The 26,050-nt window shown below is 41.8% G+C and overlaps 2 protein-coding genes across 3 annotated transcripts in view; one reads left to right on the top strand and one right to left on the bottom strand.

Moving 5' to 3' along the window:
- The window catches only part of Itih6 (inter-alpha-trypsin inhibitor heavy chain family member 6), a 37,058-nt gene extending 17,759 nt beyond the window's left edge, over positions 1 to 19,299 (bottom strand). Inside the window, exons 1-4 of the mRNA NM_001402475.1 lie at positions 19,153 to 19,299; positions 17,924 to 18,078; positions 9,192 to 9,302; positions 81 to 328 (exon numbers count right to left, since the gene is read on the bottom strand). Coding sequence (NP_001389404.1) covers positions 81 to 328; positions 9,192 to 9,302; positions 17,924 to 18,078; positions 19,153 to 19,254 — 616 coding nt within the window. The 5' untranslated portion in view covers positions 19,255 to 19,299. The remainder of the gene's footprint in view (positions 1 to 80; positions 329 to 9,191; positions 9,303 to 17,923; positions 18,079 to 19,152) is intronic.
- Positions 1 to 26,050, top strand: part of Maged2 (MAGE family member D2) — a 204,067-nt gene that overhangs the window by 165,037 nt on the left and 12,980 nt on the right. The gene's annotated exons all lie outside the window — the stretch shown is intronic.

Below are 26,050 nucleotides of genomic sequence, written 5' to 3'. Positions count from 1 at the left end.
GGATATTACTGTCCCACAGAATATCAAAGATCTCCATTTAAAGACTAGCATTGTCTTTGGCATCTCATCTGCCCACGTACTTGTCTTGTTGTTGGTACACACTCGGCAGGGCCTCAGTGGAGGTATGTGCACATAGGCGATGCCCGTCCTTTCAGACACAGTGATTTCTACGTTCAGCTTCCTCACCAACTGTCCAGGCCTCAGGCTTACCACCAACTGGTACTGGCCCTGGTGTCGCTGTAGCAGTTCTTCATAGGCCAGGGCAAAGGTTACCTTTGCACCTGCTGCCAGCCTGGTAGAGATTTGAAATTTTTCTGATTCCCGGTCCCTGGGCAAGAAGTAGAAATGAACAGGAAGGGTGTTGGATTTCCTGTGGTGTAGGGAACAGTTAGATAGCATGCTTATGCTAACCCTCACCCTTGACTAATTGGATCTGATCAGGTCCCAAATAAGTCTCTGGGCCATAGTCAATCATGCCAGCATCTACTCAACGACCTCTCTTCTTCCCTCATCCCCTCTACTGAACATTCTACCTGGAAAATGATCTCAAAGGTAGCTCTCTCCCTTATGGAAATGGGGTTGATAAAAATCTGAAATCAGATTTAATAAAAGGGTTTTCAATGTATGCAAACAATCTCTTTCTACCTTTAAATAGTCCCCTAAACCCACCTGATCCCTGTGTTAAATTCAGCTTGTTTATATGGCCAAAATCTAAAGTATTCATTCCTATAAGATAAAACTCTCTTAGAAGCTGAGAGGAATCCATAAAAATGATAATACTTATACCAGATGAACAGAACTCATTTAAGAAATGAGTCTATTGAAAGATTTAATTCTTCTGAACCTAGGTATACTTAGCTGTACATTTTAGTGTTTTGTCCACTTATTATGAATAAATGTTTTTCTCTTTTGAAATACAAAAAAAAAAAAAAAGAAATGAGTCAATCTAGACAAATCTTACCTGTTAACCCGGGCAAGAATGACAAATAGCATTTACCTCTCGCATGGAGATCCTAACTTCAAATTTGTAGATATCCATGTTTAATTTAAAGTGTCTGAAGAATTCAGGAAGTCAGAAAAGGCCCAAGAATGTGGGGGAGGAGCAAGAGGCCTTAAGGGGTTGAGTAGAAATACATAGTATGAAGGACTAGGGGGGAATACTGGTGTCTAAAGTTTTAAATGCTGATGAGTATTGGAGTATAGGGCAAATGAGGTTATGGGGTATGGGTTAACCAAAATTAACAATGTATGAAAAAGCCTTATGGAGAGCTATGACTTTGTTAGTCAATTTAAAATATCATTTTTAAAGGAGTTTTAATGGAGGCACCCTACCCTTCATAGGTGGAATGCTACTCCCAGAAGTCATGTGTTATAAAACTAAAATTCTAATGTGTCCTGTGACTTACCTCCTTGGGAGTTGTTGTTCAAGGAGGCCTCAGAATCCTCCAAATAACATAGGCCATTACCATTTTTCTGTGTTACCCACTTTAGAAAGACAGGTAAACCCTGTTGCTGAAGATGTCGCACACTTTGGTTGCAGGAAATAGAAGAATCAATCTTGAACTGATCAAGAAACCTCCTTCCTGCTAACTAGCTGGAAGATATCATCTAGGCTGCTTAGGGAAAAGATACATCAATCATCTTTCTCAGAGCTGTACGTAGCATACTACAGTATCTGCTTACCAGGCAAGATGTGCGGTAGTGGTGTGAATGTTGAGGCATGCTTCACAGGAAGAATTTCATGCCTGGTATCAAAAAACCTAGTCAAAAAAGTCTATGGCTAAGGAGGTCACGGCCCTAAGAAAGAACCCACTAGTCATGCTTTACTCAATGGACATGTGAAAATGGCCTCATCTTTGACCAGAAATCTTCTTTTTGGTTAGTTAAGAGACTCAAAACTGATAAAAATGCTGAGAATAAGTGAATTAGTCCTAAATAAGACATCTATGGCACCCAATCTGATGCTCAGGTAATATCATGGAATAGGGATCAGAAAGAATGCAAAACCTAAAGAATGGCAAGGGATACTATTTTCTGTCTACAACACATGGCTTTCGTACTCATGAACTCATGGTGGCTCTACCTGAACAGGACCTGCACAAGATGAAGCCAACTAAAATCCTAGCATGAGTGGGAAGAAGGGCCCATGAGATCCTACTCTTCACTGAAGAACTAGTTGAGGCTCCCAGACCCGGTGAGAGAGAGACCCAACCGCCTGGTCAGGTGGGCACTCCTGAGGCTGCAGAGCGGAAGAGACCACCAACACTGCTCACCCCTGCCCACATCCCTGGCCCAAGAGGAAACTGTATAAGGCCTCTGGGCTCCCGTGGGGGAGGGCCCAGGAGCGGCAGGACCCCTGCATGAGACACCGCCGGAACCTGAAAGAAACAGACCGGATAAACAGTTCTCTGCACCCAAATCCCGTGGGAGGGAGAGCTAAACCTTCAGAGAGGCAGACAAGCCTGGGAAACCAGAAGAGACTGCTCCCTGCACACACATCTCAGACGCCAGAGGAAAAAGCCAAAGCAGAGGAAAAAGCCAAAGACCATCTGGAACCCTGGTGCACTGAAGCTCCCGGAAGGGGCGGCACAGGTCTTCCTGGTTGCTGCCGCTGCAGAGAGCCCCTGGGCAGCACCCCACGAGCGAACCTGAGCCTCGGGACCACAGGTAAGACCAAATTTTCTGCTGCAAGAAAGCTGCCTGGTGAACTCAAGACACAGGCCCACAGGAACAGCTGAAGACCTACAGAGAGGAAAAACTACACGCCCGAAAGCAGAACACTCTGTCCCCATAACTGACTGAAAGAGAGGAAAACAGGTCTACAGCACTCCTGACACACAGGCTTATAGGACAGTCTAGCCACTGTCAGAAATAGCAGAACAAAGTAACACTAGAGATAATCTGATGGCGAGAGGCAAGCGCAGGAACCCAAGCAACAGAAACCAAGACTACATGCCATCATCGGAGCCCAATTCTCCCACCAAAACAAACATGGAATATCCAAACACACCAGAAAAGCAAGATCTAGTTTCAAAATCATATTTGATCATGATGCTGGAGGACTTCAAGAAAGACATGAACACACTTAGGGAAACACAGGAAAACATTAATAAACAAGTAGAAGCCTACAGAGAGGAATCGCAAAAATCCCTGAAAGAATTCCAGGAAAACACAATCAAACAGTTGAAGGAATTAAAAATGGAAATAGAAGCAATCAAGAAAGAACACATGGAAACAACCCTGGATATAGAAAACCAAAAGAAGAGACAAGGAGCTGTAGATACAAGCTTCACCAACAGAATACAAGAGATGGAAGAGAGAATCTCAGGAGCAGAAGATTCCATAGAAATCATTGACTCAACTGTCAAAGATAATGTAAAGCGGAAAAAGCTACTGGTCCAAAACATACAGGAAATCCAGGACTCAATGAGAAGATCAAACCTAAGGATAATAGGTATAGAAGAGAGTGAAGACTCCCAGCTCAAAGGACCAGTAAATATCTTCAACAAAATCATAGAAGAAAACTTCCCTAACCTAAAAAAAGAGATACCCATAGACATACAAGAAGCCTACAGAACTCCAAATAGATTGGACCAGAAAAGAAACACCTCCCGTCACATAATTGTCAAAACACCAAACGCACAAAATAAAGAAAGAATATTAAAAGCAGTAAGGGAAAAAGGTCAAGTAACATATAAAGGGAGACCTATCAGAATCACACCAGACTTCTCGCCAGAAACTATGAAGGCCAGAAGATCCTGGACTAATGTCATACAGACCCTAAGAGAACACAAATGCCAGCCCAGGTTACTGTATCCAGCAAAACTCTCAATTAACATTGATGGAGAAACCAAGATATTCCATGACAAAACCAAATTTACACAATATCTTTCTACAAATCCAGCACTACAAAGGATAATAAATGGTAAAGCCCAACATAAGGAGGCAAGCTATACCCTAGAAGAAGCAAGAAATTAATCGTCTTGGCAACAAAACAAAGAGAATGAAAGCACACAAACATAACCTCACATCCAAATATGAATATAAAGGGAAACAATAATCACTATTCCTTAATATCTCTCAATATCAATGGCCTCAACTCCCCAATAAAAAGACATAGATTAACAAACTGGATACGCAACGAGGACCCTGCATTCTGCTGCCTACAGGAAACACACCTCAGAGACAAAGACAGACACTACCTCAGAGTGAAAGGCTGGAAAACAACTTTCCAAGCAAATGGTCAGAAGAAGCAAGCTGGAGTAGCCATTCTAATATCAAATAAAATCAATTTCCAACTAAAAGTCATCAAAAAAGATAAGGAAGGACACTTCATATTCATCAAAGGAAAAATCCACCAAGATGAACTCTCAATCCTAAATATCTATGCCCCAAATACAAGGGCACCTACATACGTAAAAGAAACCTTACTAAAGCTCAAAACACACATTGCACCTCACACAATAATAGTGGGAGATTTCAACACCCCACTCTCATCAATGGACAGATCATGGAAACAGAAATTAAACAGTGATGTCGACAGACTAAGAGAAGTCATGAGCCAAATGGACTTAACGGATATTTATAGAACATTCTATCCTAAAGCAAAAGGATATACCTTCTTCTCAGCTCCTCATGGTACTTTCTCCAAAATTGACCATATAATTGGTCAAAAAACGGGCCTCAACAGGTACAGAAAGATAGAAATAATCCCATGCATGCTATCGGACCACCACGGCCTAAAACTGGTCTTCAATAACAATAAGGGAAGAATGCCCACATATACGTGGAAATTGAACAATGCTCTACTCAATGATAACCTGGTCAAGGAAGAAATAAAGAAAGAAATTAAAAACTTTTTAGAATTTAATGAAAATGAAGATACAACATACTCAAACTTATGGGACACAATGAAAGCTGCGCTAAGAGGAAAACTCATAGCGCTGAGTGCCTGCAGAAAGAAACAGGAAAGAGCATATGTCAGCAGCTTGACAGCACACCTAAAAGCTCTAGAACAAAAAGAAGCAAATACACCCAGGAGGAGTAGAAGGCAGGAAATAATCAAACTCAGAGCTGAAACCAACCAAGTAGAAACAAAAAGGACCATAGAAAGAATCAACAGAACCAAAAGTTGGTTCTTTGAGAAAATCAACAAGATAGATAAACCCTTAGCCAGACTAACGAGAGGACACAGAGAGTGCGTCCAAATTAACAAAATCAGAAATGAAAAGGGAGACATAACTACAGATTCAGAGGAAATTCAAAAAATCATCAGATCTTACTATAAAAACCTATATTCAACAAAATTTGAAAATCTTCAGGAAATGGACAATTTCCTAGACAGATACCAGGTATCGAAGTTAAATCAGGAACAGATAAACCAGTTAAACAACCCCATAACTCCTAAGGAAATAGAAGCAGTCATTAAAGGTCTGCCAACCAAAAAGAGCCCAGGTCCAGACGGGTTTAGTGCAGAATTCTATCAAACCTTCATAGAAGACCTCATACCAATATTATCCAAACTATTCCACAAAATTGAAACAGATGGAGCCCTACCGAATTCCTTGTACGAAGCCACAATTACTCTTATACCTAAACCACACAAAGACACAACAAAGAAAGAGAACTTCAGACCAATTTCCCTTATGAATATCGACGCAAAAATACTCAATAAAATTCTGGCAAACCGAATTCAAGAGCACATCAAAACAATCATCCACCATGATCAAGTAGGCTTCATCCCAGGCATGCAGGGATGGTTTAATATACGGAAAACCATCAACGTGATCCATTATATAAACAAACTGAAAGAACAGAACCACATGATCATTTCATTAGATGCTGAGAAAGCATTTGACAAAATTCAACACCCCTTCAGGATAAAAGTCCTGGAAAGAATAGGAATTCAAGGCCCATACCTAAACATAGTAAAAGCCATATACAGCAAACAGTTGCTAACATTAAACTAAATGGAGAGAAACTTGAAGCAATCCCACTAAAATCAGGGACTAGACAAGGCTGCCCACTCTCTCCCTACTTATTCAATATAGTTCTTGAAGTTCTAGCCAGAGCAATCAGACAACAAAAGGAGATCAAAGGGATACAGATCGGAAAAGAAGAGGTCAAAATATCACTATTTGCAGATGACATGATAGTATATTTAAGTGATCCCAAAAGTTCCACCAGAGAACTACTAAAGCTGATAAACAACTTCAGCAAAGTGGCTGGGTATAAAATTAACTCAAATAAATCAGTTGCCTTCCTCTATACAAAAGAGAAACAAGCCGAGAAAGAAATTAGGGAAACGACACCCTTCATAATAGACCCAAATAATATAAAGTACCTCGGTGTGACTTTAACCAAGCAAGTAAAAGATCTGTACAATAAGAACTTCAAGACACTGAGGAAAGAAATTGAAGAAGACCTCAGAAGATGGAAAGATCTCCCATGCTCATGGATTGGCAGGATTAATATAGTAAAAATGGCCATTTTACCAAAAGCAATCTACAGATTCAATGCAATCCCCATCAAAATACCAATCCAATTCTTCAAAGAGTTAGACAGAACAATTTGCAAATTCATCTGGAATAACAAAAAACCCAGGATAGCTAAAACTATCCTCAACAATAAAAGGACTTCAGGGGGAATCACTATCCCTGAACTCAAGCAGTATTACAGAGCAATAGTGATAAAAACTGCATGGTATTGGTACAGAGACAGACAGATAGACCAATGGAATAGAATTGAAGACCCAGAAATGAACCCACACACCTATGGTCACTTGATTTTTGACAAAGGAGCCAAAACCATCCAATGGAAAAAAGATAGCATTTTCAGCAAATGGTGCTGGTTCAACTGGAGGTCAACATGTAGAAGAATGCAGATCGATCCATGATTATCACCCTGTACAAAGCTTAAGTCCAAGTGGATCAAGGACCTCCACATCAAACCAGACACACTCAAACTAATAGAAGAAAAACTAGGGAAGCATCTGGAACACATGGGCACTGGAAAAAATTTCCTGAACAAAACACCAATGGCTTATGCTCTAAGATCAAGAATCGACAAATGGGATCTCATAAAACTGCAAAGCTTCTGTAAGGCAAAGGACACTGTGGTTAGGACAAAACGGCAACCAACAGATTGGGAAAAGATCTTTACCAATCCTACAACAGATAGAGGCCTTATATCCAAAATATACAAAGAACTCAAGAAGTTAGACCGCAGGGAAACAAATAACCCTATTAAAAATGGGGTTCAGAGCTAAACAAAGAATTCACAGCTGAGGAATGCCGAATAGCTGAGAAACACCTAAAGAAATGTTCAACATCTTTAGTCATAAGGGAAATGCAAATCAAAACAACCCTGAGATTTCACCTCACACCAGTGCGATTGGCTAAGATCAAAAACTCAGGTGACAGCAGATGCTGGCGAGGATGTGGAGAAAGAGGAACACTCCTCCATTGTTGGTGGGATTGCAGACTGGTAAAACCATTCTGGAAATCAGTCTGGAGGTTCCTCAGAAAATTGGACATTGAACTGCCTGAGGATCCAGCTATACCTCTCTTGGGCATATACCCAAAAGATGCCTCAACATATAAAAGAGACACGTGCTCCACTATGTTCATCGCAGCCTTATTTATAATAGCCAGAAAATGGAAAGAACCCAGATGCCCTTCAACAGAGGAATGGATACAGAAAATGTGGTACATCTACACAATGGAATATTACTCAGCTATCAAAAACAATGAGTTTATGAAATTCGTAGGCAAATGGTTGGAACTGGAAAATATCATCCTGAGTGAGCTAACCCAATCACAGAAAGACATACATGGTATGCACTCATTGATAAGTGGCTATTAGCCCAAATGCTTGAATTACCCTAGATCCCTAGAACAAACGAAACTCAAGACGGATGATCAAAATGTGAATGCTTCACTCCTTCTTTAAATGAGGAAAAAGAATACCCTTGTCAGGGAAGGGAGAGGCAAAGATTAAAACAGAGACTTAAGGAACACCCATTCAGAGCCTGCCCCACATGTGGCCCATACATATACAGCCACCCAATTAGACAAGATGGATGAAGCAAAGAAGTGCAGACCGACAGGAGCCGGATGTAGATCGCTCCTGAGAGACACAGCCAGAATACAGCAAATACAGAGGCGAATGCCAGCAGCAAACCACTGAACTGAGAATAGGTCCCCTATTGAAGGAATCAGAGAAAGAACTGGAAGAGCTTGAAGGGGCTCGAGACCCCATATGTACAACAATGCCAGGCAACCAGAGCTTCCAGGGACTAAGCCACTACCTAAAGACTATACATGGACTGACCCTGGACTCTGACCCCATAGGTAGCAATGAATATCCTAGTAAGAGCACCAGTGGAAGGGGAAGCCCTGGGTCCTGCTAAGACTGAACCCCCAGTGAACTAGTCTATGGGGTGAGGGCGGCAATGGGGGGAGGGTTGGGAGGGGAACACCCATAAGGAAGGGGAGGGGGGAGGGGGATGTTTGCCCGGAAAGCGGGAAAGGGAATAACACTCGAAATGTATATAAGAAATACTCAAGTTAATAAAAAAGAAAAAAAAAGAAAAAAAAAAGAACTAGTTGATGGTTTCTGTGGGCGAGGGACAGTCACCTTTATTTTGAAGATGTAGTCACTGGAAGTTTGCCATGCTCCAGTAAGTGGCCCCACACCCATTTGCTAACAGAACACAGACCATTATAAAGAAAAAAAGGAAATGATATGAAGTTAGGAGGGGGATGAATTAAAGGCATGTATGAGGGGTTGGATAAGATCAAATTACATTGCATGCGTGTATGGAATTCTCATTAAATAAATAAATAAATAAATAAATAAATAAATAAATAAATAAAATTTCTTATTAAAAGTAAAAATAAAAAGAGGAGGGAAAAATTCACATGTATATAATCTTCCCCCAAAGCATCAATAAGTTTTATCTTGCTAGCAGAAGCTAGAATTAGGGAAGTAAACCCCCCTCTTATTAAACATCTATTGTTATAGGCTTTGGTTTTTACTGATTCATGTAATCTTGATGTAAATCCTATGAAGTAGAAATCTTTTTTTTTTTCATTTTACAGAGGGAGAGTATGAGGCACAGAGAGAAGGTATATCTTTCCTGGTCACACAGCTAAGATGGCTTAATCATTCCAGGTGTGTTGGCGCCTTACCTGACACCCACATGAGCAGCCGTCTTTCCTTGCTGATAGGCTTTCTCATACATTTTTTTTGCCTGGTGTTTTTCCTTGATTTCTGCAACATAGATTTTATTGTCGATGGTCCTGATGGGGCAGAGGAAAAGAAGGGATAGTGAAGTCAGACAAAGAAAAATGGTGGTCAAAATCAGGCTGTAATAAAAGGGAGAAGAAGAGGGATGGGAAAAGAAAGGAAAAAAAAAACAGTGTCATTAAACTCAAAATAACGTGGGAACAATTAATGGCAGTGAGAGTGAGATAAAAGGTGTGATGATGTTCTCCTGAAGTCTGTTTGTCGACTGGGAAAAGAGAGACCACACACCATGTGGGACACCATGGTTGCATTGCTGTTTTGTGTTTCTTAAAGCATTGATGAATGTTTGCCTTTTAACATACGAACATTTTTAGATGTAACACAGTTGAACGTTTTTATTGTAATTGCTGGATATTTGCTATAACGTTTATTTTTAAATAAAACACATCAAACTAAGCATGGTGGTGCAGACATAGAATCACAGCACTTAGATGACAAATTCAAGGTTCCTCTGGGCTATATAGTGAGTTCCAGGCCAAGATAGGCAATTTAATGAGATACACACACACATACACACACACACACACACACACACACACACACACACACTTTAATTAACTCATAGGTACTGCTGCTTGGGATATGAATAACAATCTGAAAAGTGTGTCTTTTTAAAGAAAACACATTAAGTAAATAATATTGTGAATGGTATAAATGGTTAAAAATTGTCAGTAACTCTTTCATTGGGGTTCCCAGGCTCAGTCTGATGGTTGTCTGTGAGTATCTGCATCTGTATAGTCAGATGCTGGCAGAGCCTTTCAGAAGACAGCCATACTAGGCTCCTGTCTGTGAGCACTTTAGAGGCAAAGGGATGGGATGGGGGTTTTGTGGAGGGGAGACGGGGAAGTGGGACATTTGAAATGTAAATAAATAAAATATCCAATTAATAAAAGTAATTGTTGGTGACACAGGGCTCAAAGAACATGAACTGGATCCCTGACCTGAATGACCCTTCCCTGAATGTAATAGATTGTACTCTACAAGTTTCTCAAGGAGGGAAGCGACCAGTAGTCCTACCCCGCTAGGATTTCTATGACCCACAACAATGACCACTAGAAAACCACCAAGGCTAATGAAATCATGGATCTTGGAGGAGAACATATAATTGCCATTTTACTAAGCCAGCATAACTCTAAACACAATCTAAACATTTATCCTTATACCAACATAGAAGTGTAGTTCTGTCCCCTCATCCAGGAAACTTCTCTTGGCAAGAAATAACCATTACAGAAAACCACAACCAATCAAAATGCAGAGTTGTGCAGCCAGTTTCCAGCTGGTATGTCTACAACACAACTCCTACACCTAAGGCTCAGGGATCATTGCAGAAGAGGAGATGGAAAGATTGTAAGAGCTAGAGGAACATGAAGTTTGTTGTAAGATTGTGTCCCCTAGGGTGTCAGAGATGCTATACCCATGAAGTCTCAACAATATGGCTAAACATGACCTGAGCAAGGAAGAAACCAGCAGATATTTTAACATGGAAGGAGGAAAGGCCTTATACAAAGAACTACAGACAATGAAGAAATGATAAAAGTGAAATTACATGGTCTAATTTCAGCTTACAAATCTCAGGTCATGCTCCATCAATAAATGCAGTGAGAGCAGGAATTCAAGAAGGGCAGGAACCTGGAGGCAGGAACTGATGCAGAGACATGGAGGGGTGCTGCTGACTGGCTTGCTCCTTATGGCTTGTTCAGCCTGCTTTCTTAATGAACGCATCGCTACCAGATTAGAGATGACACCACCCACAATGGGATGAGTGACCCCCCCATCAATCACTAATTAAGAACATACTCTTACGTGCTTGCCACTTGCCTACAGGCTAACTTGTTGGGGGCATTTTCTTAAATGAGGTTCCCTCTTCCAAGATGACTGTAGCTTGCGTCAAGTTGACAAAAAAAACCCAACAAACAAACAAACAAAAAAAACCAAAAAAACCACAAAACTACCGCAAGTGACCCCTATGCAATATGGCACACAAACACATCATTATTAAACCATAATCTTACCTTTCTTGTTTATCCCCAAGATCTCGTGCTAATATAACAATATAAAACAGACCAACTTTAAAAGTGTCACAGTCTAAAAAATTCAGACTTAAAAACTGTTCAGCTTCTTTAAGACATCCAAAGTCTTTCTTAAAACCCTAAGTCCCTAAGTATGAGCTCTCATAAAAAAAAATTGCCTACTTATTGTCCCAAGAGGGAAGAACTAGGTAGCACACAATTACAATTGAAGCAAAGTCAAACTCCAACAGTGTAAAAAGTCCAACATCTGGGATTCACTCACAAACTCCTGGGCACCAAGGTGCCCAGGAATGGGCAGCTCCACTTCTGCAACTCTGCCATCTGCAGTACACAAAACTGGTCTCTTAGGCTCAGGCCAGTTCCACACCACACTTGCCACTGTCTTTGTCTTCCTATATTTCTGGCACCTCCAATATACTGGGTCTGCACCATAACAGTTTCATCTTTGTCAACGGCCTCTCCTGGCTTCTCACAGTGCCAAGCCTAGGCTGCTGTCCATGACCCCATCACAATGTCAAAAACAGCACTTCACAGGGGACTCTTGCACATTACCAAGACTGGCTATCAGCTTGACATGCAGCCTTGGAGTTCCTGGACCACAGCTTCTGTGTGCTGGCTCCAAGGAAATACTTCCCACACGATTTCACCTCAGTGATGCTGGTCTCTTATTAAGCACCATTGATTCTTTAGCCCCAGCTAGCTAGCATTCACTGTCCCAGGAAAGCAATGTTTTCACTTTAGTGATACTGGTTTCTTGTTAATCGTAGTTGATTTTCAGGCTCAGTTTCAGTGACTAGAAACCAAAGCTTCAAAATTCAAAATGTAAGAATAGCCCGATAAAACCTTTATTCCCTAGGAGGCAATCCAGGTCTCTATCATCCACACTGCTCTCAAGACTCTTATTTTCCATAGCCCATTAAGCTTTCAGCGCTCAATACCTTTTCCAGTTCAAAATTCCAGACTCTTTGACAATCTCCTCCCCCAAACAACATGGCCAGCTCTGTCACAGAAATACCCCATGAACCTGGCACCAATTTCTGTTCCAGTTTGCCTTCTGTTTTGTGATAAACACCACGACCAAATGCGACTTGGGAAGGGTCAGAGTTTATTTTAGTTTAAAGATTGCAATCATGAAGGGAGGTCAGGACAAGAATTCAAACAGGGCTGGAACCTGGAGGCAGGGCTAATGCAGAGCCATGGAGGGGTGCTGCTTATTGGTTTGCTCCCCACGGCTTGCTCAGTCTGCTTTTCTTATAGAACCCAGGACCACCATCTTAGGGATGGCACCAACCACAAAGGCCTGGGCCCTTTCATATCAATCATGAATCAAGAAAATGACCCACATCCGTGCTAATAGGCCAATGTGGTGGAGGCATGTTCTCAGTTGAGGTTCCATGTTCCCAGATGTGTCTAGTTCATGTCAAGTTAACAAAAAAAACTATCACACCTACTAACTGGGCTCCATTTTAAAGCTCTTGCTCTTTATAGATTGATCTAATAGCAATAGAAATATCTATTAATCTTTGTTTATTTGACACAGGGTCTTACGACGTACCATTGGCTGGCCTGAACTTACTATATAGACTCAAAAGCAATAGCTTTTTGAGACAGGGTTTCACTATAAAGCTTAGGCTGGCCTTGAACACACTATGTAGCATGTTTTCCCTGCCTTTTTAAAAAAATGCTTCACTTTTTTGTTTTTGTTTGAGCAGGGCTTACTCTGAAGCTCAAAAGTGAACTTAATATTCTTGCCTCTATCTCTCTATAATTTTAAAAATTAAAAATATTTTTAAGTTATACATGAAAGCATATAAGGTAAAATGCTTACCTTGCAAGTAAAAAGACCTAAGTTTAATCCCCCATACTCATGTTTAAATAGTCATGGCACTGCCCTTTACTGGCTGCAACATTCAGGAGACTGGGTCCTGTACTTTGCCTAGGTAGCACATTAGAGCTGTCCCTGATGTGAGCTAGTGCCGAAGTCATGAGAGTGGGAGAGCTGGCTCTGCCCCTTGCTGGCTCCTGCAGGCATTGGATGAGCTAGCCCAGGGCAGTTCTGGAGAGTTTGTCAGGTGGTGTGTGTGCGGGAGAGCTGGCCGGCTGACCAACTCAGCTACCGCCCAGGCCCAGATCCATGGGATTGAGTTGTTATCATCCCAACATCTACCCCATCTATGAACTGTTGGAGCATGTGAAGGGGCTGGTCCCACAGATCCAACACTGCAGGATCTCCATGACACAGGGCAACAACAGGATATCCGAGAGGAGTCCCAGTGAGGATCCAGTATTGATAGTGTAGCAGAAGCCAGAGACCTCGAAACAGACCAACGACTCATTGCAATGAACATTTTCAAGCAAAGAAGTGTGGACCAAAGGTTATAGTATGGGACACACTGTCACACACTACAGCTTCCACGATGCTGACTTTTTTCTTTTGGGTGCAGAGGGCAGGTCAGCAGGGATGTGGAGATGAGTGGGATTAGAGTACGTCCTAATGATATCCATGTAATACACGTATACCTTGTGTAATGTCGAAATCCATATAGAATTGTATATTCTCAAACACTTATCATTTGTGATGAAACTTTTAAAATCCTTTCGTTTAGCCTTAGAAGTATACAGTGCACAATTGTCACTGTCACTAACGACAGTACCCTAGATCTTGTCGTTCCTAGCTAATCGTGATCAGACTTCCCCACAACTTCCCTACCCCTTACTCCTATCAGTCTTTGAGAATCATCATTCCACCCCAAATTCACAAAACTAACAATCTAGATTCCACAGCACATGAAAATACACACATGTACACATACATACAAAAAACACAGAAAAGTTGTAGATACTAATGATATCCATGTGACACATGTATACATTGTGTAAAATATACATGAATGTATCATGTGAGTGATATCATGTGCCTTTTTGTGTCTGGAATACTTCACACAGTATAGTGGCCTCTCCATCCATCCACTTGGCAGTGTTTGAGACTTTGAAACTTTTTTAAGTTATTATTTTATTTTATGTGTATGGATGCTTTGCTTTGACTGTGTGCTATATACATGTTTGGTACCTGCAGAGGCCAGGGAGGGTGTCTGATCCCCTGGAACTATTGTTATAGAAAGCCGTGAGCTGTCATATGGATGCTGGGAATTGAACTCAGGTCCTCTGGAAGAGCAGACAGTACTCTTAGCTGCAAGTCAGCTCTCTAATGACAATTTGAGAAGATTTTGTTTGTTTTGGAGACCAAGTTTTGTTCTACTTCAGGCTGGCCTTGAACTCACCATCTGTATGCCTCCGCTCTCCAAAACTGGTATTAGAGACATGCGGAACTGCACCTAGCTTAAAACCATAATTAAAACAAAACTGTTTATGTATTATTTATGTATTTATGTATTTATGTATTTATGTATTTATTTATGTATTTATTTATGTATTTATGTATTTATGTATTTATTTATTTATTGTGATATGGTTTTGGTGTGTGATCCAAGCTGGTTTGAGCGCCTAATATTCTAGTCACAGCCCTTTCTATCTTGGGATTTGAGGCATAGACCTGGCCCATTTATGCTGTCACAAGTAACAGAACTTCCTTTCTTTTTATGGTTCATTTAGGTATCCATTCAGCAATTAGATCCTTAGGTTGTCTGTAGTTTTAGCTGCTTCGTATAGTGTTCCTTACTGTTTTCTTTTTTAACTTGTTCAGCATAATCTTGCCCCAGAGCCTTGGTAATTATGCATCCTTTTGCCTAGAATGTTCCTCTTTCAGAACTTTGTAAGTCTTCACAGCACTCTCTTTGGGTCTCTGTTTAATGTCACTTGATCTTTGATAGCTCTAAACTAGTACCTCTATTCAATCTGTCTCCTTTGCTCTCCTTGCTTTTTTTCTTTGCTAACACTCCTCATAGACAAACTGAAACATGTGCGTTTATGTTTCCCATGTCTTGTCTTCTCTACGAGACTGTGAGCTCCTTGAAGACAAAGAAATGTCTTCCTGGTCTGCTGCTCATGCCTGGAATGTAGCACTCTCTCAATCATTTCATAATAGGCATCCAAAAAGGACAGTAAGAAAAGCCAGAGCTCATTTCATGGAATAGTGAATCAAAGAGAAGGGGGATAGAGAAAGATGGCAAGAGAATCCAGGCCTTTGAACTCAAGACCCAATGAGCTCGCATGGCAGCAAGGAATGTAAAGTGTTGGATAAAACTCACACTAGAAGGAACAGATAGGTCAGAGCTACCTTTGAGCTGTGAGAATGTGTGTCCTAGAGAACATTAATAAACCTTTGCGGGAGGCAGGAACAGCTGTCTCCATTTCAGAAATGGAGCAGCTAGGATGCAGATAGTAGCAACTTCCAGGAACACTAGGGGAAGATATACAGCTGGCAGCAGTGTTTCAAGGCAGCTGAAACAGTATTGCTGAGGCTTGGCTAGTGTGGGGGTGGACAGTGCTGGCTGGGCCTCAAGGTCTCTTGGGGGCTGGGGTGGTAGGGTGGAGCAACTCTGGCAGTAGCACACTGGGGCCTCTGTGTGTGCTGCCTCCAGCCAGCATACTTTCCACAGAGTCTGCCCAGGGACATTTCTCCAGCCTCCTTTGCTTAATTTTTTTAATAAATCCTTCTGGTGTTTTTTTTCTATTGAAATGAACCCACATTCTGCCTATTGCTTTGTCTTTACATCACCTGACTGCCAACCTCTCAGGTCATCCCTACACTTCATATCATACCTGGGACGTGTTTGTTTGGGGACTACTTTTATTCTTGTATTTGGCTCATTTGGTCTTCTACTTGCAAGGGTCTTGGTTCCCTCAAGTCTTACCAACTTGGAAATCCTGTTGCAGGGAAGTGCCCCTCCATTATGGTCAGTTCTTCTCCCCTATCCTGACTTCACCTCAATCAAGTCTTCACAACCTCCCTACTCTCAAGGCAAGGCCAGGAGGGTCTTGATGACATGGGCTTAGGACTGTAAAGATTGTTTATAGCCTTCTCCATCACAGGAGCGACAATGACTGAGCAAGGGCAGAAATTCTGTTTGGGTTGGACTCCCTAATCTAATTCTGAGAGTGTCTCTACTCCAAGACAGAAGTCCCCTCTCCTTTTGTCCCCTTGATGCAGGATTTCATATAGCTGAGGCTGGCACTGAACTTGAACACACATATGGATGATGGCCCTGAATTTCTGATCTTCTCGCTTCCATCTCCCAAGTGCTGGTATGACAGGTGTGTGCCACAGTGGCCATTTTATGTGGTGCTGGGAACCGGACCCAAGATTTTTTTGGTATACTAGGAAAATATTTGACTGAGCTACACCCCCAACCCCAGAAGCCTTTTCATAACTCAGACTAAGAGTTCTTTCATCTGTGTGTCTTCCCTCATTCATCATCCCATCAATTGCCGTCATCTAACCAAACAAAACTGAAAAAAAATATGATGCCCATTCATACTTTCGCCATAAACAGGTTATTTCTCTTGCTAATGGTCTCTCAAATTCCACCATCATGTGCACGCTCCTTGTTCTAGTACAGGACCCTTCTCTGCTTCCGAGCTTCTTTTTTTTTTTTTTTTTTATTAACTTGAGTATTTCTTATATACATTTCGAGTGTTATTCCCTTTCCCGGTTTCCGGGCAAACATCCCCCTCCCCCCTCCCCTTCCTTATGGGTGTTCCCCTCCCAACCCTCCCCCCATTGCCGCCCTCCCCCCACAGTCTAGTTCACTGGGGGTTCAATCTTAGCAGGACCCAGGGCTTCCCCTTCCACTGGTGCTCTTACTAGGATATTCATTGCTACCTATGGGGTCAGAGTCCAGGGTCAGTCCATGTATAGTCTTTAGGTAGTTGCTTCCGAGCTTCTTGGCTGGCTCTTCTACCCTTGATGTCTGATTGTTACTCCTTGCTTACCACATTGCCATGCCTCCCTACTAAGGGGCCCAGCTATCTTTAAGGTGGGGTGTATGTGTCCCTGGGGATGCTGGGGACAAGTCAAAGGAGGATGGAAGAATATTAGTGTACTATTTATAGTTTTCCATTATTCTTTGATGATTTACATGTATATTTCTCATAGTACATATACATTCTATAGCATAGTAGTGTGGGGAATGGGTGCATGCGTGTGTGCCTTTGTGTGTGTGTGTGTGTGTGTGTGTGTGTGTGTGTGTGTGTGTGTGTTCCCCATTCCCCATTAGACAGTACACTGGGAGCAGGAACTGTGCAGTTCATCTTTCCACCATATCTAGCCAGCACTGTGTGAGTCGTGACTTTAGTATCAGGAAAAGGTTTGGTGGTGTTTCTTTTCTTTGCAAAAAACCCAATTTTTATCAAGTATTTATCATATGCCACGCACTAGTGTTTGAATAAATTTCCACACATTTTGATTCATTTAATCCATGCAAGTGGTTTCTAATTTTATCTGCATTTTACAGATGTGTAAAATGAGACTCAGAAGTTAGGTAGTTTATTCTGAGTCTCACAGCTGGCAGAGGCAGGATTCAAAGTCAAGATGCCTGCTTTTATAATTTATCCTCTTCACTGCTTTGCACTAGTGAAAGAACAAGATTGAATGAATGAAACGGTAAGTTTGAAAGCAGACTTACATTGTGAAATTGGAGATAAAGGCGATGCGGGGTAGATTCAGGTCAAAGATGGCTTCATGGGCTTCATCATGTGGATTGATGAGGACAGAGGTGACCAAAGTGTGTGCATAACGAGACACCACAGTGGAATGTATGGAGTAGCTTGTCATCAACAACTGAGAAAGAATACAAGAGAGATGGAGTGAGTTGGAGAAAGTCCATTTTTGGCCCAGATGGGCAGGTACTTGGGATCTCAAGGTTCCCGAACTGGTTTCAGGCTGCTAGAGGAGAAACTGAGGTGACTCAAGGGAACATGACGTCTGTCATATACAGACCTGCCTACAAGTGCAAGCAGAGCTTCAGAACTAAATGTTCATAGACGATCCCAAATCAAAGCACTTCTGGACAAGAGATTCTCCAATCTTAATGAGCTTAGATCTTGCTAAACATGGGTTCTGATTTAGCAACCCTGGGGCAGGGAGAGGCTGATGTTCTCCTTGCTCCTGAATTCCCTGAAGCTGCTGCTGCTGCTGCTGCTGCTGCTGGTGGTGGTCCATGGATTTCACCTTAGAATGAATGTAACATTTTAGCAAAGCTTTAGAATATAACAGACTGGATGTAGTCATTGGGCCCTACATTCTTACAAGGCACTGTGATATTTAGTTTTTTCCTCTTTATGATTTCAGCCATAAAGATTAAGCCTCATACATATAGTGATGTAATGCAGTCATGAGAAGTGTCTAATGCATTAAATTCCGGTATTTCCCATATCTTATGGATGTGTTAAATGAGGCTTAGACACTAAGGTCAGCCAGCAGGAAGATAATCATTTTCTTCCCTATCTTCCCTGAATTTATGATCCTTCCATCTACCCACACATCACATACATCTGGTTTGCTTAGTGTAGGGAAGTGGGACACAGCTAATCTAGAATCAGATGGGCATAGGTTCAAGTTCTGACTCGGCTGTTTACTCCATCTTAACCTCTGAGCCTTTGTTTCCTTCTCTCAATAGTGAGAATAATAAGAGACCATGGCATACAGGGATGCTGAGAGGACCAACTGAAACAATAACGGAAGCCACTGGTACAGCATCTGACATGCACTCAGCAAGCAGTAACACTTGTTTTTTCTAGCTCCGGCTTCTCAGCCCTGCAGAAACACACTGAGAAACTTCTCCTACTTCTCCCACCCCAAGGAGCTAGTTTTCTCACAAACTCCAGACCTTTGTCCTCTCATACTAAAACTGACCTTGCTGCTTGATGAGGCAGAGCCATGGGGTCCTTGGAGTGTTGGGTCTAAGAGGATGGTCAGCAAAATGCTGACCCAGCTGAGGTACCTCCATTCAGACATGGTACCACTTCTGGCCTGGGCCTGCTGTTCTCATGCAGAATGTCTGACCCTGATCTGCAAGGCTTCTCTCTTTTAAACTTCCAGGTATCCCTTCTCTTGAGAGGGAGGGACCATGCTGACGGGTGTGGAAGTCTCTGAATGTGGCATTGAGGCCTACACAAACCAGGATTGTCCAAGAGCTAAGGCTGGCATCTTGCCTGGAGACGGGCCAGTTCTGTGCCTCCTTTCCCCCCTTCATCCAGCTGTAAGCTGAATGGAAACTAAACATAGCAGAGTGCTGGGTCTGTCTGTTTGCTATGTTGGCTCAGGGTGGGGTTTTTCTTTCCTATAAACATCCACTGAAGCTCAATAACTGGAGCCAGAGAAAGGTCACTCAGCACCGATCATCTTAAAAAGGTAGCAGACTTAAAAAAGGGTTGGAGAGGCGAGTACCCATTGTCAATCTTTTCTGTTGCTGACTTCAGTCTTGACACGGGGAGGGGGGACCTATAACAATGCAGAGATCCCACGGACATGAGATTTCCAATCTAAAGTATAATCAGAGGTCAAGGTGAGCTATGGCAGAGATGAAAAGGAGTACAGTTCAGTCATTTAAAATATAGCCATGGGACTGAGAACATCTGGGTTTGAATTTCAGTTCTGCAGCTTATTGGATGTGGAATATTCAGTGAGGAGACTCATGACTCTACAGCCTCAGTTCTCTCATCTGTGAAATGAAGATAAAATTTCATAAAAAGATTAACACTGAACCTGTAATTTTGGAATTTACGACATCTGGTAAATATTCAATAATTACATGCCAGGATGACATATCGCAAAAATCCAAGTGTGGCAGTAAGGCATAGTGCTGCACATTTATTTATTTTTGGATATTTTTATTTACATCTCAAATGTTATCCCCTTTCCCAGTTTCCCGGCCATACGCTCCCTACCCCATCCCCTTCCCCTTCTTCTGTAAGGGTGTTCACCCCCAACAACCCCCCTTCCCGCCCCCCCCAACATTCCCATACTGGGAACCAACCTTGGCAAGACCAAGGGCTTCTCCTCCCATTGGTGCCCAGCAAGGCTACATATGCAGCTGAAGTCATGGGTCAGTCCATGTATAGTCTTTGGGTAGTGGTTTAGTCCCTGGAAGCTCTGGTTGGTTGCCATTGTTGTTCTTATGGGATTGCAAGCTCCTTCAGCTCTTTCAATCCTTTCTCTAATTCCTCCAACGGGGGTCCCGTTCTCAGTTCAGTGGCTTGCTGCCAGCATTGACCTCTGTATTTGACATGCTCTGGCTGTGTCTCTCAGTAGAGATCTATATCCGGTTCCTGTCAACATGCACTTCTTAGCTTCATCCATCTTATCTAATTTTGGTCACTGTATATACATGGGCTGGATCCCCTGGTGGGGCAGGCTCTGAATGGCCTTTCCTTCAGTCTCTGCTCCACACTTTGTGTCCATATCCCCTCCTATGAGTATTTTTGTTCCCCCCTTTGAGGAGGATGAAGTATAATATAAACCCAGTACTTGGGAGACTGGTGCAGAAGGAATCTGATGGCAGCCTATGGTGCATGGTGAGCTCCATGCCAAGTTGACCTATACAGTGAGATCCTGCCTCAAAAACAACAGTAAAAGAGCATGGGGAATCTCCTGTCCTACTATAGATGTGAAAGGGACAGAAAGATGAAGAACTGAGGTGCTTTGAGCCCAATGTCTGAAGGTCCTGTGGAGGGTAGATTGAAGAGTATACCTACACAGAGGCCATTAGTGCTCATCAGAACCTTTATCTCAACTCCTCTGATGACTTTATAAATTGGCATAAAGACAGCAAAGATACCTGGATTTGCCCTGTGACATTCATTATTGTGCAACAAAGTCTCATTCTGGCCTCTGCGGGGAGGGTCCCAAATCCTAACAGTTGCCAGCTACTCCAGGTCCACTCAAAGCTTCCCACTGCAGCGTCCACAGTGGAGGTGCAGGTGCTAGGGATGGAACTCAGTTGGTAGAATGCCTGCCTAAAAAGCCCTGGGTTCAGCAAGCATTGTGTAAATGGGATGTGGTGTAGCTTGTCTGTACTCTTGGCACTCAAGAGTTCAAGGTTGTCAGCAATATAGGGAATTTAAGGTTTATGTGAGACTTATAGAAGGAGGAGGAGGTGGTGGATAAGGAGAATGCGAAGAAGGAGGAGGAAGAGAAGGAGGAGGAAGAGGAGGAGGAGGAAGAGGAAGAGGAAGAGGAAGAGATTTCCTCATAGGGTAGAATTATATCTTCAGAGAAGCTTAAGGACAGATAACCAAGGCTCCTCAAGCAAATTAAGAAAGCCTGTACCATGGAATCCCAAGCACACAAATAAAACAAATGAACCCAGAGCAAGTTGGGGATTTGAGTAACAAAAGATAACTTTACTTCAGGAGAAAAATGGCGATTGTCAGTGCTTCAAGAAAAAGACATGTGTAAGACAGACGGAGACGCTACACAGTGGGGACAACCAAGAGAAAGGAAGACACCTCAGAAATGTAAAAGAAGTTGCTGGAAATAAACATGTTAAAAGAGATCAGGACATAGAGAAGACTCTCTCAGAATGTAAGGGGGAAACAAGACAACTAGGCAATAGGAAACAAAAATGTAAAAGTTACAGACCAACACAGCAGACTCAACACATAGAAAAAGGAGATATGATTTGCTTTGATTTTTGTTTGTTTTTAAAATTTTTGTTGTTTTTCTTGGTTTTGTAAGGGAGGGAAGGAGGGAAGGAGGGGGGAGAGAGAGGGGAGAGAGAGAGAGAGAGAGAGAGAGAGAGAGAGAGAGAGAGAGAGAGAACGGAGAAGCATGAAGTTGGGTGGGTAGCAGGATAGGGATCTGGGAGGAGTTTGGGGAAGAGAAAGAGTATGATCAGAATATATTGTATGGAAAAACCTTTTAAATGTAACAGGAGCTGAGCATAATGGCCATCCCAGCACTGGCAAGGCTTGGGCAGGAGGATTGCTGCAAGTCAGAAGCCAGGCTGGTCTATATAGTGTGTCAAGCCACCCAGAGTTACATAGTGAGACCTTGTCTCCCAAAACCAAACTAAAAATATACCAGAAGTCAATTTCCTACCGCTAAAGATCTCTAGAGCAGGCGGCAGAATGGTGACTGCTGAGAACTGACTCCATTTAGTCACTAGCACTCTTCCATGTTATCACCCTCCTTTCTGCCCTCCATCAGGTCCCTTTAAAATTCAAGCCACATTCTTCCTTCTCTCTTGCTAAAATAGAACCCTCCATGGTTCACTTCCAGAGCCTTATATGAGAGGAGCTAGTGAGGTAAGCCCTTGTTACCATTCTCACCACACAGCCTGTTCATTCTCTCTCCTTCTCCCGCTATTACTTTAGCAACCCTGAACTTCATGTTCTTCTAAAGTGCCAGGGATGGAAAAAGATGTCATGAATAGGCTTTTGCATTGACCTTTTTTTTGTTTGAAAGATCATTCCCAGAGATCTACCTAACTCCCTCGCCTATGCAAGCATTCATTCACATTTGGCAATTCCAGTGAGTTATTTCTTGATCAATCTATTTAAAGTGGGAATTAACTTTTTTTCACAGGCACTCTCTAATTTCTCTATTTCCCCCCTTTTTATTTTTAATCTTTTTTTGAGTTCTTCCTCATCCCCCTGCTCCTCGTTTATATGCAACAGTTTTATTGTGTAACTCAGACTGGCCTCCAACTCCAGATCTTCCTTCCCTAGATCCCTGAATACTGGAGTTAAGGAATGCACTATTCCACCTGGCATTTGTTTTCTCCATAGCACTTGATTTAAGTTGTTACAGATTTTATTTCGTGATCTGGTTGTTTTCTCTCTTCTGTTTACTAGAATCAGCTCCATGAGAAACAGGCATTGATCGCTGTCTTCCCTGCTATTGTGTCTTCAGCTCCCAGAACAGCATCTAGTACCTAGCAGACTCTCGATAAATATTCTTTGAAAGGGTGGTTATAATAAAGTTATATAACTTGTAGAAAAATAAAATGTGTTACCAAGTCTTTATATTTGCAAGAAATTTGTAGCTTAAATATAAAACAATGCACAACCTTCATTCTAGAAAAAAAACTCCTTTAAGAGGCCCAAGGTTTGTGACATTGGACATTGTAAAGAAGGAAGTATATTCTTGGCTCATTACTTAGCTGGATTTTGGAAAAAAATATTTACATAGTCAAGACAATGTAAATACTGTTTATTGGTTTTTGGGTTTAAGAGCTACCCTGGAAAGACAAAGAGAGGAAGACCTCGTAAATACTTCAGAACAGAATGTAAATGTCAATAATATGAATAACGTAAAAGGAAAGATCAAAGAGATAATGTAGGGCATTGATGGGTAGTGTGTGGCTAATAGCTTTGTTTTTAAAGGCAGGCAGTTAGGGATAATGCTGGCTTAGTAAAGTGGTAGTTGTAGGTTCTCCTGTAAGATCCAGGACTCCACTAGACCCTGGTAGTTGGTTAGGTTTCCAGTATCAGGCATGATTTCCTCAGAGAGCTGTTGGTTACTGTCAAAGTATTCATGCACCCTCGGGGTTAGTGCATCATGCTAACTGAGCATTTTATGTTCATAGACATCATGGCTGTGTAGTACTATTGGCTCTTTCTCTCCTTTTGAAGCTTGCACTGTGCCTTCTGGTACTTATACTCCCAGGTAAGTGTAGTTCTCATCCCTCCTCAAGGAAACTTCTCCTTGCAACAGAGGGAAAGATCATTACAGAGAATCACAACCAATCAAAATGCAGAGATGTGGAGCCTAATCCCAACCGACACACCTTCAACACAGCTCCTCCATCTAAGGCTCAAAGGTCATTGCAGAAGAGGGACCAGAGTGTAAGACCCAGTGGAAAAGGTGTGAAATTGTATCTCCTAGAAATGTCAGAGAAGCTAGACCCATAAAGTCTCTCAGCAACATGGCTGCTGAAAACATGATCTGAGTAAGGAAGATCCCAATAGATATGCTAACATAGAAGATGGAAAGGTCATGAGGTCTTACACTTAGACAAAGACCTATAGGCAGCTAAGGAAAGTTGAGAGTAGGGGAAATAGTCTTGTCCAAGGAAGACCACAATGATTTGCTATTCCATACCAATGTCATTCCTAAAAAATATAAATATGACTAAGTAGGTTATATTTATGTATTTAGAGATATGTATGTACATACACATGCATATATGTAATCACAATTTTAAAAAAGAGGCCATTTAACTGATAGAAAGCAAGGGAACAGAACTTGGGAGGGATTGGGGAAGGAAAAGGAGGGGGAAAGATGTAATTATATTATAATGCCAAACATAAAATATTGTAAAACTAAAATAAAAGGCATGCAGTTGACATCATTGTCCAAAAAGGACAAAATAGGGAGTAGAGGTAGAAAATAATGGGGAAAATACATATTTTCAGGCTCCAAATTAAGTAATAACAGAAAAAGGATTGATGCTAGACATTGCAGGGGAGTGGGGAGAAAAAGCAAGGAAGCTCTGTTCATGAAGAACATCGTCATTGTCATTTTGGGGAGTTAATAGGATATTGTCTAAATTTTATAAACTAAGAAGAATCATATCCTGTTATCAAGACTTGTAGAGAGACCCATTGGTGGATGTGAAAATGAAAAGGTGGCTTTGAGAACCAAGTTACATTGTTTGCAGGAAAATAGATCCAACTGGAGGTGATAACATTATTAAACAAATAACACTCCTCTCAGAAAGACATATATGTTTTCTCTTGTTTGTGGTTATTAGATACATAAAGTCATGTATATAAAGGCAGAAGTGACTGCCTAGGGTGACAAAGACAGATAAAGGGAAAGGGGATAAAGGGCGGGTATACGGTCAATAATACAATATATGCTTCCATAAAAAGGTAAAAACAATTTAAATTTCAAAAGGAAGATTCAGAAGTATAGAATGGAGATGTGGAGGGTTGAGGCACAGAACCATTTTTATATTCTTTTGTTTAAGTTGTTACCATGTACACTTAAGAATTTAATAAAAAATATAATATTTAAAACATTATTTTGGTCTCACAAATGAAATAAAATTACCTTTTCCATGAACTGGAGTCTTACACTGTAGCCCTTGGCTGGCCCAGAACTCACTATGTAAGCAAGGATAGCCTGGAATGCGGGGCAATCGTCCTGCCTCTGCCCGGAGCACCGCGCTTGAAGGTTTATCCCACCTAGCTCAAAATGTATGTCTTATGATACTTTCTAACTGGGGATATCCAGTTAGATTTGTCTTCACAGATGAAAATCAGACCGTGATGTCCTTAACACAGTTAGGCAGAGGGCTGGTGTTTTATTTTGCTTTCCATTGCTATAGCAAAGTGCCTGAGGCTGCATGTTCAAAGACTAAGATCAGTTGGTCCCACTTCCTGCAGTCTTGGCTGAATCTCAACAAGACAAACAGCATCATGGTGGAAGCACAAACAAGGAGAGAGCAAACTGTGAGCTGTGAGTCTTTTAATGACAATTCCCAACTAGAGAAAAACTAACCCAAGTCCCAAGAGAATGACATTAATCTCTCCCAACAGTGATTAGCCTGGTGACCTGGTCACATTCCACTTGGCCCCAACTCTCAAAGATTCCACCAATTCAGACCACTCCACCAATTCCCAAGCTTTCAGCACATGAACCCTTGGGAGTGAAACAACATCCAAATCAAAATACAGCACTTGGAGAGCATATGGGACCTAACACCTCGTAGGCAATGTAGTATAGTGGTTAAAACTCTGGTACTTGACATCCATTGACCTGGGCTCAAATCCATTCTGTACTAGACACCCATTAGATGAAAGCT

This window comes from Rattus norvegicus, chromosome X, assembly GCF_036323735.1.
Source record: "Rattus norvegicus strain BN/NHsdMcwi chromosome X, GRCr8, whole genome shotgun sequence".
Classification (NCBI taxonomy): domain Eukaryota; kingdom Metazoa; phylum Chordata; class Mammalia; order Rodentia; family Muridae; genus Rattus; species Rattus norvegicus.
Note: the sequence above shows the minus strand (reverse complement) of the source record. Positions and strands in the feature narration are given on the sequence as shown.